Source organism: Onychomys torridus, chromosome 20 (genome assembly GCF_903995425.1).
Source record: "Onychomys torridus chromosome 20, mOncTor1.1, whole genome shotgun sequence".
Lineage (NCBI taxonomy): Eukaryota > Metazoa > Chordata > Mammalia > Rodentia > Cricetidae > Onychomys > Onychomys torridus.
The window spans coordinates 15070124-15085077 of NC_050462.1; the positions used below are offsets into that span (position 1 = coordinate 15070124).

At 41.3% G+C, this 14954-nt stretch overlaps 1 protein-coding gene across 2 annotated transcripts in view; it reads left to right on the forward strand.

The window, feature by feature from the left end:
* Cep83 (centrosomal protein 83) overlaps positions 1-14954 on the forward strand; it is a 113144-nt gene that overhangs the window by 34796 nt on the left and 63394 nt on the right. For both annotated transcript variants that reach the window (XM_036170210.1, XM_036170211.1), the window contains exons 2-4: positions 2993-3263; positions 3702-3852; positions 13988-14080. In XM_036170210.1, coding sequence (XP_036026103.1) covers positions 3094-3263; positions 3702-3852; positions 13988-14080 — 414 coding nt within the window. In that variant the 5' untranslated portion in view covers positions 2993-3093. The remainder of the gene's footprint in view (positions 1-2992; positions 3264-3701; positions 3853-13987; positions 14081-14954) is intronic.

The following is a 14954-nucleotide window of genomic DNA, read 5'->3' on the forward strand; positions in this document are numbered from 1 at the left end:
CTCCCTCCCTCCCTCCCTCCCTCCCTCCTTCCCTCCTTCCCTCCTTCCTTCCCTCCCTCCCTCCCTCCTTCCTTTTTTTTTTTTTTGGTGGAGGGGGCCAGGGCTTCTCCATGTAGTCTTGGTTGTCTTGGAACTCACTCTGTAGACCAGGGTGGTCTTGAGCTCACAGAGATCCTTCTGCTTTTGCCTCCTGAGTGCTGGAGTTAAAGGTGTGCGCCCAGCCAGAATGTGGTTTTTAATGAATATTTCATGTAAACTCGAGAAGACTGTTACGTTGTGTGGCTGAATGAAGTGATGTATAATATCCATTATATTCAGTATGTGAACCTATATACATGTACACAAATGCATATTTCTGTTAGTATGTGCACATATAAACACACACTTCTATGTAAGTAAATATTACAATGATAAAAGGATCACTTCATTATTATAAGCACTTATGTTACATAAGGTTGGGGAAAGGGAAGAGTCCTGTAGGTCACATGATTAGCCCCAGCCTTTGGTGAACTTTGCCAGGGGCATTCAGTCTCCCTGCACTCCTCTTTTACAGGAGGGGTGAATGGAGGGTGCTAGATTTTAGTGCTTTTCTTGGGTGAGGTCGAAGGCTCTGTTAGCATCACAGCAGACTGGGCTGCACCTGACACACATTTCCTTTGTTAAGAAGGCTAGACTGCCCCTGTCTACTTCAGAGTGCTTCTGTGTCCCTTTTCTAGAGTTTTCTCTAGTATTCATTTCGAGAACCTGGTTGGTTCTCGGAGGGAAAACTCAGAAAACTCAGTTTTAAGTGAGAACCACTTAAAACGGTCCTCCTGGAGTTTTAACTCTGAGAGCCGCCTCTACCCAGCTTCCCAGTTGGCTCTTACACTTCGGTCTGCTCCCCTTGCGTAGAAACATTCCTGCTTACCCTTTTCTGCTCTAGCATACTGTTACTCTTGAATTTTCCTATTGGCTTCTCCATTTTCATGGGTGTAGTTTACCTTGTCACCTCTTCTCATATTTGGGTACAAGAAGAGTTTTTGATTTTTATATTGTTCAGCTTTATTGGTGAAATTATTAAGGCCACTCCATGTAGTTAAAAGGGAGGTTTATTTTGTGGGGTAGCTTACAAATGAATGGATAGTTAGGTTGCAGGGTCTGGGAAAGGTGTGGCGCAGTCCGGTGGTGTTCTCTGAAGAACTCTGCTTGGTCTACCTCCTGCGTCCAGGGTCCTGGAACCAAGGGAAACCTCTCTTCTTGATCCTGGGTCTTCAGCTTCCTCCTCCGACCCGCCTTGTGGGCGTGACCATTACCGAAGCCTCAATGGGGGCTGGAACTTCCAGGCCAATGCTGGAATGACTACCCACTACACAGCTTTCTGCTTGTTAGGGTGAGCCTCTTAAATGCAGCTGGAAATAAGGAATCTGCTGTAAGGTGTTTTTCCCGTCTGGCTGGCGGTGTGGCAGCTGTGTGCAGTGTCTAGAGGTCCTCTATAAGGTGTAAGCCAGGATGAGTTTCTTGCACCCTTTCCCCGAAAGTCTGGGAACATACTGATATGTATTGATATAGTCAGTCCAACCATGTTTAAAATGAGGAATAGCGTGAGTGAAGAGTAAGGGAAAAGTGTCCTTAAAGGACCCCCTCTCTGGAGGCCCACAAAGGTTCCTAGTGAGAGCTAAGCTTGCTTCACCAAGGAGCTGCATTAGAGGATGGCTGGTGATTGGAAGGGTCTGCACTTGGCTGTGCTGTGGGGTGGTCTTTTGTGCCACCCCTTGGCATTCCTATAAAAAGCCCTTTAGAAGAGACAGAAGGGGCTGGTGGATAATGATCCAGGCCCTCCTGAGGCTATCCTGTGTTTCTCTCTGCCTCTCTCCTCTCTATATTTCTATCTAAATCTCTTATCCCTCTCTCCTTAAGAGTACCCTGGGGAAAAAGTGGGAGCTGGTCTCCTACACTCCTCCCATCCACACTTCTGTATAGTTTCAAAGGAAACTTAGGCAATCTAATTTCCGTGTATAGGTGTGTGTGTATTTGTATATATACATGTGTGTACATGTATAGACATGATAGCAATTTAGCAGAGATTATATTCAAGCAAGAATGGTTTCCATAAGCCAAAGATTCATTGTTGTAATAGAAGGGAAAATATATGTATATATAGTGGTCTGGAGAAAGGTTAATGATGTTACAGGGAATCAAACGATTTGAATTAATTTTATTTTCTTATAACAAAGTATTTTCCCATCATTTTTAATTTGTATATGCAATAAACATTTAGTTACTGCAGTAATTAATGCTGGATCAATATTTTGGGGGTAGGTGAAGTGATCTTTTCTGTTCTTAGCATAGTAGGTAACACACAGGAAATGCTCAATATTTGTGTGCTAATTGATTTCTTTGAATCTGCCTCCCAAGTGCTGTGTGTCAGAAGACCATTTGCAGCATGACTCACAGACATAATTACTACTGGAGGTCATCTTTGTGAAGATGTTATTTTTCTCCAGATACTTACCAAGTTCTATATAATTTTCCCCTAATTATTGGAATATGTATTCTATACTAGGATCTGCTCTTGAAAGTTCCCACAGTAACTTTGAGAAATAGCTTAATTAGTGAGTCAAAGATGACTTAAACTGGAAAAGCTCATACCTCCGGTCTCCAGGGTTCTGCTTTAGCAAGAAAGAGTTGGGAACACTCCTGAAAGAAGACTAAATCAAAACGAAAGCCTCGGCTTATTCTTTCCATGGTTGTCGGTTGCCTTACAAGGATGGACACCTTGTTTTAGGACTAGTATTTAAAGGTGCAAGCTTGATGGTTACAGAGTTTCTTCATGGAAGTAAAGGACAAGTATGAACCTATGATTCAACTTTGTTTTTGCACTTGTTTTATGAATAGATAGAAATCTAAAAACTGAACTTTAAAAATAAAAGATAGGAAAATAATTGCTAACAGTTATGTAAAACCAAAGGCTGCTTAGGTTACTGAGTATTAATTATGTGCATTCTCCATGCAGGCATGATTTGGTCTCCTGGGATTCTGCTTTAGCAAGAAAGAAGTTGGAAATACTCCTGAAAGAAAACTAAAACAAAACAAAAGCCACAGCTTATTCTTTTCATGGTTGTCAGTTGCCTTACAAAGATGGACACGTTTCCTAGTGTATTTCCTCCTGGCGGAGACAGTAGGCTGAATCCTGAACCTGAATTCCAAAATATGTTAATTGATGAAAGGGTACGATGTGAACATCATAAACATAATTATCAGGCTCTGAAAATTGAACACAAAAGGTAAATTACTTAAATTTTGAGATAAAGTATCGGGGGGGGGGGTGGGAGGAGGTGGCTGCTTAAAAAATTGTTACTGGAGTTGTATTGGCTGAATGTTTGCTCTGGAACATATGGTATATTTTTGTTATATTACAGTATATTTAGTTAATATAGTAAAAATAAATTACTTTGTTCAGATCTATGGTATTAAGTGGGTTGTGAATGAACACTATTGAACATTAAATATATCCAGGTGGATAAATGTGTTTTTTTTTAATTGCTTTCAGAAATTACAGTGTTAATAATTAGATAAAAGTTTGCAAAGAAACAAATGTTACAAGTTTAATGGAATGTCTTATATCAGTCTTGTTTTTCTGTAGTATTGGTTTGCTTTATTTAAAACAGTGAATTTGAATGTAAAATATGCATTTCAAATTGAAATTCTTTTTAAAAAATCAGGTTGCAGGAAGAATACGTAAAATCACAAAATGAACTTAAGCGTGTGTTGCATGAAAAGCAAACTAACCAGGAAAAATTCCAGCTGCTCCTTGAAGAGTTAAGAGCGGAATTAATGGAGAAAATTAAAGATCTGGAAGAAATGAAACGGCAGGTGAGGAAGTATATTTGAATTTATGTAACATTAGTCATGTAGTTAGTGGAAATAAATGGTTTTGGTAAGATTAATGGAAATAAGTAGTTTTGGTAAATTTGTTTTTTTTTTTTTTTCCTATGTTGCTAATAGTTGCTTTGCTGTATCTGCAGTTGATATATAATCTAGTCTTTCATATATTTTATACAACTTCTTAAACTGTAGGCCCCAACCTCATATTAAATTGCGTAAGTAATGTAAGGGTTATGAAAAAAATGGCAACTTCCAAAAATTGATTCAAAATGAAACACTAATGAATCTGAGGTGTTTCTGGCAATACTCGCCTGTGTTACATTGCATGGCTTTACTGCAGTCTTGGTTTTGAACATACAATTAGAGTATTTTCACTGGATCAAGCCATCCAGTAACAAAAGATCACTGTCTAAAACACCTTAGCTCATATTGGAGACTGTTGTATGTAACAACTAGCAGTGTTTTTACTATATGTACGAAGTTTTCTGCTCTCAGAATTAGTGGATTATAATTTGTTTTTACAAAAAGTGAGAGGCCTGTATAAATGGAATCAATTTTTTTGTTTGTTTTAATTTTGTTTTGTTTTATTTTTTGAGATAGGATTTCTCTATGTAGCCCTGAGTGGAAGCAATGTTGAACTTGAGGCATTTAAGATACTCTTTAGACATTGCCTATTTAATCTGTCCCTTAAGAGTAAAATCTAAATATATGTTTGTTGTTGTAAGCATAGACAAGAATAAGCTTAAGGCTGAAGTGGCTATATTGGCATCACATAGAATAGATTGTAAGACAAAGAATTGATTATTAAAAAAGACCTTTATAGTGAAAAGGGTCAATGATGACCTTCATCAAGTAACTGTGTTACTGTACCTTACCTTTCTCATGCGGTAAAGGTAATAAAAGTTTCTACCTAATGTGTTGTTTGTTGTAAGACCTAAGGAGATAATATATATTTTTAGTAAGTACTTGACATATGGTAGATACTCAAATGATGGTATTTTCATTTTGATTGAAGGCAGGAACTTGTTTTCAATATGTCTAATGCTTAGGCCTAGCAGATACATATTTGTTGAATGAATGGAATAATTAATTAATCAAGTTTATTGTTCTGTTAATACATAATGCTGGGTTTCTTTCTCATATGTGCCTAGAGTATCAATATCTTCAAAGTTGTCTAGTTTTCTTTCATATCTGTTACTGGTTCTTTTGTATTCCTCAAAAACATAGGTTGAAGTTCTAATCCTTCAGTATATGGTCTTATTTGAAGATAAGGTTATTGCGGGCATTATTGTTGATGAGGTCACACTGGAATATGGTGAGCCTTTAACCCAGTGTTCCTGACGTTTTTATAAGAAGAGATGAGGTGCAAGAGGGTCATGGGGTAATGGAGACTGCCTCTGTGATGACATGGGGTGGTAGCGACTGCTGTGTGAAGATGGAAGCATCTGCACAGTAACACAGCAGAGCCCAGGAAAAGGCACGGAAAGATCATTGTTAGTGTCAGAGGGATTGTTGCCTTGCTAATACCCTGATTTTTTACTTCAAGCCCCCCAAATTCTGAAACAGTAAATTTTTTGTTGTTTGTAGCCACCCACGTTTTAATTTTCTTTCTTGCCTTGGAAACTAAGATAGCATCTAAAATAGACCTTATTTGTAGAATAGATTTTATACAGGGCTTTAGTGCTTTTAGTACTAACCTAGTCAATTTGTGCTTTGAGATGGGGCATCCAATGCTGGCAGGCTGCTCTGGAGCTAGATTTCCCTCTGCTTTGGCCTCTCCTGTATCTGGAATTGCAGGCAGGGCTGAGCCACCTCATTAATTAAAAAAAATTTTTTTGGGGGGGCGTTTTTTTGAGACAGGGTTTCTCTGTGTAGCTTTGTGCCTTTCCTCGAACTCACTTGGTAGACCAGGCTGGCCTTGAACTCACAGAGATCCGCCTGCCTTTGCCTCCCGAGTGCTGGGATTAAAGGTGTGCGTCACCACCGCCCGGCTATTTAAATTTCAATATTGTTTTTATTTTATGTATTAGGTGCTTTGCCTCCATGTAAGTCTGTGCATCCTATGTGTGTTTGGTGCCTATGGAGGCCAGAAGAAGGTGTGGGTTCCTATACTGTGTAGTTTTAAGTCAATTTGATCCATGCTGAAGTCATTTGAGAGGAGGGAACCTCAATTAAGAAAAAGCCTCCAGAAGAGTAGGCTGTAGGCAAGCCTGTAGGGCATTTTCTTAATTAGTGACTAAGGCCCAGCCTGCTGTTGGGGGATCCCTTCCATCCCTGGGCTAGTGGTCTTGGGTTCTGTAGAAATCAGGCTGAGTAAGCCAGTAAACAGCACCTCTCCATGACCTCTGCATCAGTTCCTGCCTCCAGGTACCAGCCCTGTGCTGACTTCCTTGGATGATGAACTGTGACGTAGAAGTGTAAGCCAAATAAACCCTTTCCTCCTCAACTTGCTTTTTCCCATGGTCTTTCATCACAGCAATAGAAACCTTAACTAGGATAGGTCCCCTGGAACTGGAGTTACAGATGCTTGTGAGCTGGGACATGGGTCCTGGGAGTCAAACCCAGGTCCTCTGGAAGAGTAGCCAGTGCTCTCAACCACTGAGCCTTCTCTCTAGTCCCTCGTTAACTTTATAAATTAAGACATTATTATTTACAGATTAGTATATGTCAAACATTTTCTTCCTCATATTGAAGTGAAATACTGTGTTCTTCCTGTGATATTTGCCTATTCTTTGGAAGTTATAACTTTCCAAAAATCTTGGGAAATTATAGATTGCCAATGTTTGTGGACAAACGTAATTCATCTAGGACAGTTTGTGTCTTACTAATGTACCTGGTTTTATTGTGATATTTATCACACTCACACACACACACACACACACACGTCAGGTAAATACGTGTGTGTGTGTGTGTGTGTGTGTGTGTGTGTGTGTGTGTATCTTAAAAATGGACTGGTTACTGTATTTACTGCTCTTGTAGAGGTAGAGGACCTCTTGATGCCTAGCACCCATGTCCAGCTCAAAGCTGCCTGTAACTCCACCTCTACACACCATGGGCACCAGCACTCAACATATACATACTACACACAGACACATACAAAATTAAAAATAAGCTAAAGAAATACACAAGAGGAGGAGGGAGGGAGGGAGGTTTGATTTAGCTATTTGCTTTAGTGTTTGTTTTTAATTTACACAAATTATGTTACAAAAACTTCAGTAAATTGAGCAGCATCTACAAGAAATATTTAAATGGAGGATTAAGAAAGGTGATTTTTAGAAATACGTAGATGTAACTGTCTTGTTAAATAAGAAACATAGAGCCAATTGCAGAGTTAAAAACCAAGAGGTCAGAGCAATAGCTGAGAGCTGAAAACCTTACCCTTCACTGCTGCTCTGTCTTTCCTCTCTGCCAGAGAGCTACTTCCTGTGTCCTGTCTTTTATATAGACTTTCTGTTCTGCCTTCTCATTGGTTGTAAACCCAGCCACATGACCTCCTCATCACTGCCTGTTTGTATAGACCTCCAGGTCTTCTGTGGTTGGTATTGAGATTAAAGGCATGTGTCGCCATGCTGGCTATATCCTTGAACACACAGAGATCCTGCCTAGCTCTGCCTCCCAAGTGCTGGGATTAAAGGAGTCCACCACCACTGCCCAGCTTCTGCTATGGCTTGCCCTGACCCCAAAGCAACTTTATTAACATACAAATAAAATCACATTTCAGTACAAATAAAATATCACAGAAATATACATCTTTTATCTAACAGGAAAAAAGTACCTATGTAGCATTGATTGTTCTATTGGCTTTCATAGACAAAGCTACAAAAACCATTTATTTGAAGCATATTTCTACATCTGTAGTCAGCAGGAATAAAAGTGCCTACCTCATAGGGTAATTGTAAAGATGAAATGAGACGTTGCGAAGGAAGTATTAGTGCTTTGATGTGTAACACTTAAGTGATCTGTACCTTTAGGCTGTTATTACAAGTTAAGTTTTCCTTATGTGAAGGGTGTGGAAGCAGAAGTATTCAGATAATTGAATTTTTCAACTTTTCTGGAGTATTTCAGACTTCAGGGATTGACACTTCTAATCTGTAAATCTGAAGTCCAAAATGCTCCAAAATCTGGAAGTTTCTGGGGATTGATACAGTACAAAAGGCTACAGCATTGGAGTGTTTGAATTTCAGATTTTTTTTTAATGGACTTTAATCAAAAGTATATCTTACTGATCAGATGCCCTTTTAAAAAGCCTCCAAGGGTAAGGAATAGCAAAGAAGTTCTCCTGATGACTCTGAAGAAGTAAACTCCCATATGAAGAAAGGAGTGTGACAGATGATGGGCAGTTCCCAGGAGCTGAGGGCCATGGTCCTGTCGCATAAGAGCTGGGCTCTACTAGTGTAACTAGTAAGCTAGGAAAGAACTCCTGGTCCCAGGCAGGATTATTAATACCTTAGCTGCATTCATGTGACATTAAATAGAGAACAAAAACTTAGCTGTGTCCAGTATCCTAACCCAGTGGTTCTCAACCTCTGGGCTGCAACCCCTTTGGAGGTGTCTGTTGAATGACCCTTTCACAGGGGCACCTAAGACCATTGGAAAATGCAGGTATTTACATTACAATTCATAACAGTAGTAAAATTACAGTTATGAAGTAGCAATGAAAATAATTGTATTGTTGGAGGTCACCGCAACGTGAGGAACTGTATTAAAGGGTTGCAGTATTAGGAACGTTGAGAACCACTGCCCTAATTCATACATATTGTAAGATAATACAGGTAATATAATTTTAGGTCTTTTAATTTAAGGCCATTTTTTTACTTGGGTTCTAGTACTTGAAAATTGGCTTCAAGTGTAACAAATGCCTCAGACACTGGAGTAGTTTTAGAACTGGAAAGTAGTCAGTAAAGATAAGAATTGTGAGGATCACCATAAGGTTTAAAGCAGTTTAGGAAGGCCTGAATGGTCTTCATAAGATTGTCTTAAAAAAAAAATAAAAGGTTGGAGAAGAGATTAAGGAAGACACTTGACCAATGACCTCCACACATGTGCATACATGTGTACTTGCACACATGCGCATATACCTCACAACAATGTACCTTATACTCCTCCACCAATATACAAAGATTTAAAAGTAAAGCATAGATTGTGCTGCTTGTTTTTTGTTGCCTGTAGTAAAGTGTGAAACGTAAAAGATTAATTGAAGGGAGAGCTCTTGAACAAAAAGAAAACAGACTAGGTATTTTTCAGAAAAGTGTTCTGCCTTTCCAAATGATAAAAATGCTACACAGCAGAAAACTATTGTATAAAGACCAGTTGCCACCACATCTCAAGATCTCAGATTGAGCAAAAGAACAAAATAATCACATCAAGGATCTTGTCAAGAGAGCATAGATTTCTTCTCTTTTTCCTTGACCAGAGGGTCTCTGAGAAGTTTGAAGTATTGTCTTAGCTGTCTCAGGCAAAGCATAGAAATACAAATAGGATTATATAAAAATGTCTGCACATGTAGGCTTTGTTTATTGGGGTGAAAGCCTCAGAAATTCCTACAAGACCCACTATGATTTGGAGACATTTACTTGGGAGACGGTCTGCTGGTTTGGACTGAAATGGACTCAGAAAGTACAAAGTAACAGGCTTTTGGATCCACAGAATCTCTACTGGCAAAAAGAAGGCCTTTAAACCTAGTGGGTTGCAGACACATGCTCCCTTTCATGAAGAAGAAAGGACAGCCTCAGATAAAAACCAAGAGCCTGCCAGGCAGTGGTGGCCCATGCCTTTAATCCCAGCACTCGAGAGGCAGAGTTCGAGGCCAGCCTGGTCTACAAAGCAAGTTCCAGGACAGCCAGAGCTGTTACACAGAGAAACCCTGTCTCCAAAAACAAAACCAAATTAAAACAAAACAAAACAAAACAAAAACCAGGAGCCCAGAAAGCTGAGCCTTGAGCCACAGAGGCTTTGAAACCGAGTCAGTGGAAGTAGTCCTAGTGCTTGGCTGCTGGATTTCAGAACTATTAAGGGTCAGTGACTTCTTTTTTATTTAGGCATAACTGCTACACTGTGCCCTTTTTCCTTTCCCAATCCATATTTCTGCCTAATACACACTTATGAACAGTTTTCCTGTTCCCAAGGACTTTGAAAAAATCATTTATTGTAGTGTAGATCTGCTGTTGGGATTTTTTTTCCAGCTCTTATGTGTTTGAAAAAGTTTGTTTTGTAAAAGTATTTTCACTGAATATTGAATTCTCAGTTGACAGTTTCCCCCTGTAGTTCCTTAAAGATGTTTTTAGTTTAGTTTAGTTTTGATAAGTGTCTCACATAGCAAAGGCACTACCATTCTTACATCTTGAGTCTTTGGTGCCGGCCCCCGCCAGCTCTTTACTACTTTTGAACAGTTTTGGTTACATGCCTTTGATGCCTTTGCTTCATGTTTCTAGTGCTTGGGATTTATAAGCTTCATAGGTCTTGAGTTTTTATTGGTCTTAGAGATTTTTTTTTTTTTTTTTTTTTAGTTTTGGTTTTTCGAGAAACTCATATTCTGCAATACATTTTAACTATTCATCTTTGTTCTGAATTCCTTAATTTCCCTAGTTTTTCGTGCTTTCCTCCTTTTATGATTAAGTTGTTGGAAACAGGATCCTATGAATTCATTCCTTCTTGTTACCCTCCTGCTTAGCTGGTTTGCTCTCACCTAGACGGGACACTGTAGTTAGGCCTGATCTCTCCTCCCAAAGCCACAGCCTTCTCTCCGCCAAGGCTTTGGTTCTATTTGTTCCTTCCTAAACTCCAACTGCTGTAGGATTCTTTATACCTTTTCTCTCCCTCCCCATCTGCTCTCGTCTCCTCTCCTTTTGACAGTCTATGTAGCCCACACTGACCTTGAACTCAACACACTCCTGTCTCCATCTGAGTACAGAGGTCATAGACCTGAGGCAGCATACTTGGCTTGTTAGTGCTGAAGCTTTAGCTTGTCGTGTGTGTGTGTGTGTGTGTGTGTGTGTGTGTGTGTGTGTGTGTGTGTGTTCTGTCTAAAACATCATTTCTCTTTATTTTTACTTTTTTTTTTTTGAGCTGAGGATCGAACCCAGGGCTTTGCACTTGCTAAGCAAGCGCTGTACCACTGAGCTAAATCTCCAACCCTATTTTTACTTTTGAATAGCTTTTGTTTGCCTACCTTATTATTACTTGTGTGTGATTGATTTCTCGCACCTAAATTTGAATTTATTATGGGAAGATGCATGCTTCATTTGAATCTTTGCAGCCTGTAGAAAGTTGTTTAGGGTCTTTGTATGCTTCAGTATAGCTACTGTGTGGGGTTTGTGGGGGTTAGCCAAATTACTGCATGTAAGATACCCAGAGCAAAATGGGATATAAATCATCATCTATTATATAATGTTTTATATTTAGAAGACTCTCATTCAGTAGTGTGTGTAGTATTTCAGGCAACTGTGGAATATTGAATAAACGAATAAAATAGTACATTATTCATGTTTTCAAAGAAACTCATACAAATACGGGCTATATTATTTTTCAGTCAGCATTTGCTCTTTTATTGATTCATGAAACAGGAGTTTAGTAGTTCCTGTATGGTAGTCAGTGATGAAAGGTGTTGGAAAAATAATGACGAATCTTTGTGACAGGAGTGTGCCCATATGCTGCTAGCATCAATACTAATTATTCACTGAAGTGAGCACTGTAAGAGAGTATGACAGAATAGAACCAAAGTTAGTTTTGTTGGTCAGAATAACAATTAGCCTTTCTTTAACAAAATTATGTCTTTAATTTTTTTTTTTTAACTTTTCATTGATTGTTTGGATTTCGCATCATGCACCCAGGCCCCACTCACCTCCCTGTCCTGTCCCCTTGACTCTGCCCTCTGCCCTGCAACCTCCCCAGAACAGACCAGATTTAAAACCAAAAACCAACCAAACAAATAAATCTCATCATAGAAGCTGTGGTGTTGCCCAGTGAGTCACACAGTAAACCCTTTAGTCCATAATCGTTTTTACTTGTAAGTGTTCATTGCAACTAGTCATTGGTCTGGTTGGAGGCCTCTGGCTTCTGCTACACTGTCAATACTGAATCCTCACCGGGACTCCTCTTGGACATCCTGTTGTCCTGTCTCATGGAGATCCTGTAGCTTTGGATCTGCAGGTTCAACCCCCTCCCTTACTCCAGCAGTTCATAGATGAGGTGGATGTTGGGGTGGGCTAACTCATAGTCCTGGTTCTGGGTCTGGGTGGTAGCTGGGTTGGTCAGCCTGCCAGCTCTCCCTCCTTGTTGCCACATGGATGAGCTCTCCAGCACTGCCCCAGCTAGTTTACCCAGTGCAGCAGACAGCATGAAGCAGGGCCAGTTCTTCTGCTCTCAGCCCGTCAGGCTGGCTTGCCCATACTCCCACCGCCAGAGCCAGCTCTACTCTTTTGCCCAGGCGAGGTGCAGGACCTGCTCTCCCAATTGCTGCAGTTGGTGAGGGGCAGGACCAGCTAGCTCTTGCATTCTCATGTCCCAGAGGCTGGTTCTCCTGCCTGCTGCAGGTGGCAAGAGGTGGGTAGGGGAGGTCATATTTCCCTCACCCATGTCATCACATGACACACTAGGGAGCGGGTGGGGGAGGGGGCGCTCTCCTGCTTTCAGATCCACAGGGCTGTCTCACCTGCACCCCCCTGCCAACAGGGTCAGCTCTATTGTGCTGCCAGGCAAGGTGCAGGACCCGCTCTCCCAAGTGAGAGGCAGGGCCTGTTCTTCCTATTGCTGCAGCCAGTGAGGTGGGTGGGCCAACTCTGTGCAGCCCTATCTTCTTGGACTTCAGTGGTAATAGGAGGCCCAGATGACCCCATGGCCCCGGGTGGCAGCATAGGCCAACCAGATCTGTATGGTCCAGCAAAGGCTCAATACTTGGATACCAACATGGTTCTAGGTGGCAGCCCAGGTTCCTGATATCCGCATGGCCCCTGGTGGCTACATGGGCCACAGACATCCATGCGCACTCAGCTGCGGTAGGACCATGGACCCAGACATGGTACTCAGCAGACGGAGCCCGGATGTCACCATGGCCTCGATTGGCAGCACAGGTCACCCAGACTGGCATGGACTCAGGGACAGTGTGGCCCTCAAACACCCACATGACCCCAGGTGGTGACCCAGACCCCAGGCATCAGCATAGCCTTTGATGGCAGCAGGAACCTTGGGCATCACCAAAGACCTGACTACTACAGCACCACGGACTCAGACTTGGCTCCAGCTGCAGCCCGGACTCTATACTTTTAATTTTTAAGATTATAATATAATTGCATCATTTCCCCCTTCTTATTGAAAATAAGTCTGAAGAATTTTCTCTGGTATAACAAATTACTACACCTTTATTTTATTTTTAGAAAATAGACTATCAGTCATTGTATCTAGCACAATAGCCTTAGCTGACAAGTTAATTCTTAACAATCATAAAAGTTATCAGTGATTTTTCTTGTATTTTTGAAACAGGGTCTCTCTCTGCAGCTCTGGCTGTCCTGGAACTCAGAGATCCGCCTGCCTCTACCTCCCAAGTGCTGGGATTAAAGGTGTGTGCCAGCACCCCCAGTATAAAAACATCATTGTTTTTCTTTTTTTCATTAGTCATATTTTGACACCTCTGATACCAAGATTGAGGTTCTTAAAGTGTTATTTTGGGGTTGGCTGTGTTTATCTTTTTCTCTTCCGCCCGTTTTGTGTGTATGCGCGTTTTTACTTACCTGTGGGAACACGGGCATGTGTATGCAAGTGCTCGTGGAGGCTGAGATTGACGTTGACAATTATCTGCAATTGCTCTTCTCCCTGATCAGTTGAGACGAGATCTAGGTCAAACCCAGTGTTGGCTGACAGAGGCTGGTCTTGCTGTCAGCATGCTCTCGGGATCCTGTCTCCACCTGAGTCTGGAATTATAGGCAGGCTGCCACATCCATTGCTTGTGTGGCAGGTACTTGAACTGCTAAGCTATTCCCCCAGTCCTGATAAGTTGTATTTAATGATTATACAAATTAACCACCGTGTAAAAATGTCTGTAATTAGTACTTGTCTTAGAGGAGACTTTGAAATAGGGAGAATTCTTTATTTTTGTATTTATAGTTGTTTGTATTTCTTTATGTACTAGGTATTAACACCCCAAAAACTGGAATTGGTAAGGGCCCAAATGCAGCAAGAATTAGAAGCTCCAATGCGAGAGCGTTTCCGGACTCTTGATGAGGTAAGTCATTAAGTGGAATAACTCTACTCCTCTTTATGCCTCATGGAAAGCATCCTTCATTTACCCAGACCCTCTGCATGGCAGTCCCTGCTGGTGGTCTCCACGGCCCGCTAGGCTTGGATTCCATCTCTCTCTGTGCTCTTTGGTCTCTGATGTTTGTGAAATGGTGGGATTCAAGAGTCTGCATTGGTGCTGTTCTGCCTTGAACATTTGTTCAAACTCTTTTGGCTGACTCCTTAATTTCTTGCAGTTCTTCCCAGAGTGTCCATCCTTCAGTGAGCCCACGTTGCTCCTCTCTGGTTTCCAGCTTCCTACTTACTGCAGCCTGCGGTCTGCCACTCCTGACACCTGGACACCTGTGGAGTTTCCTCACCTCTCCGCTTTCGTTTTTCTGCAGCGCCTGTTCTTTTTAATATGCTAATCTGCTGTATTATTGTGGCTTTGTTTTAGCGCTTCTAGAATGGAGAAACACAATGGAATGTTTTAACGCCTCCTTTCCTTTGCATGAGAGGAAGGACTTGATTTTTGTTCACAGATGATTCCTGATATACAGCAGGTGGAATGGTGTTTACCACCGAAGGGTGGGTTCACATCAGCTGGATTTGTTGCTTCCCCTGTTGCTTTGATTCCCTGACAGAAGCTGCTTGGAGAAGGAACAGTTTATTTTGGCTTACAGTTTGAGGGTACAGTCCATGATGGTGGGAAGCATGGCAGCAGGATCACAAGGCATCTGGCCATGTGGAATCCTCAGCCATGGACGCGGAGGGTGATGAAGGCTTGTGCTTAGCTGCTTTTTCCTTTTTATTCAGCTGGGAAGCCCAGCACATCAAGCAGGGCCGCCCTCACTGAAGGTGGATCTTCCACCTCAGTTAGC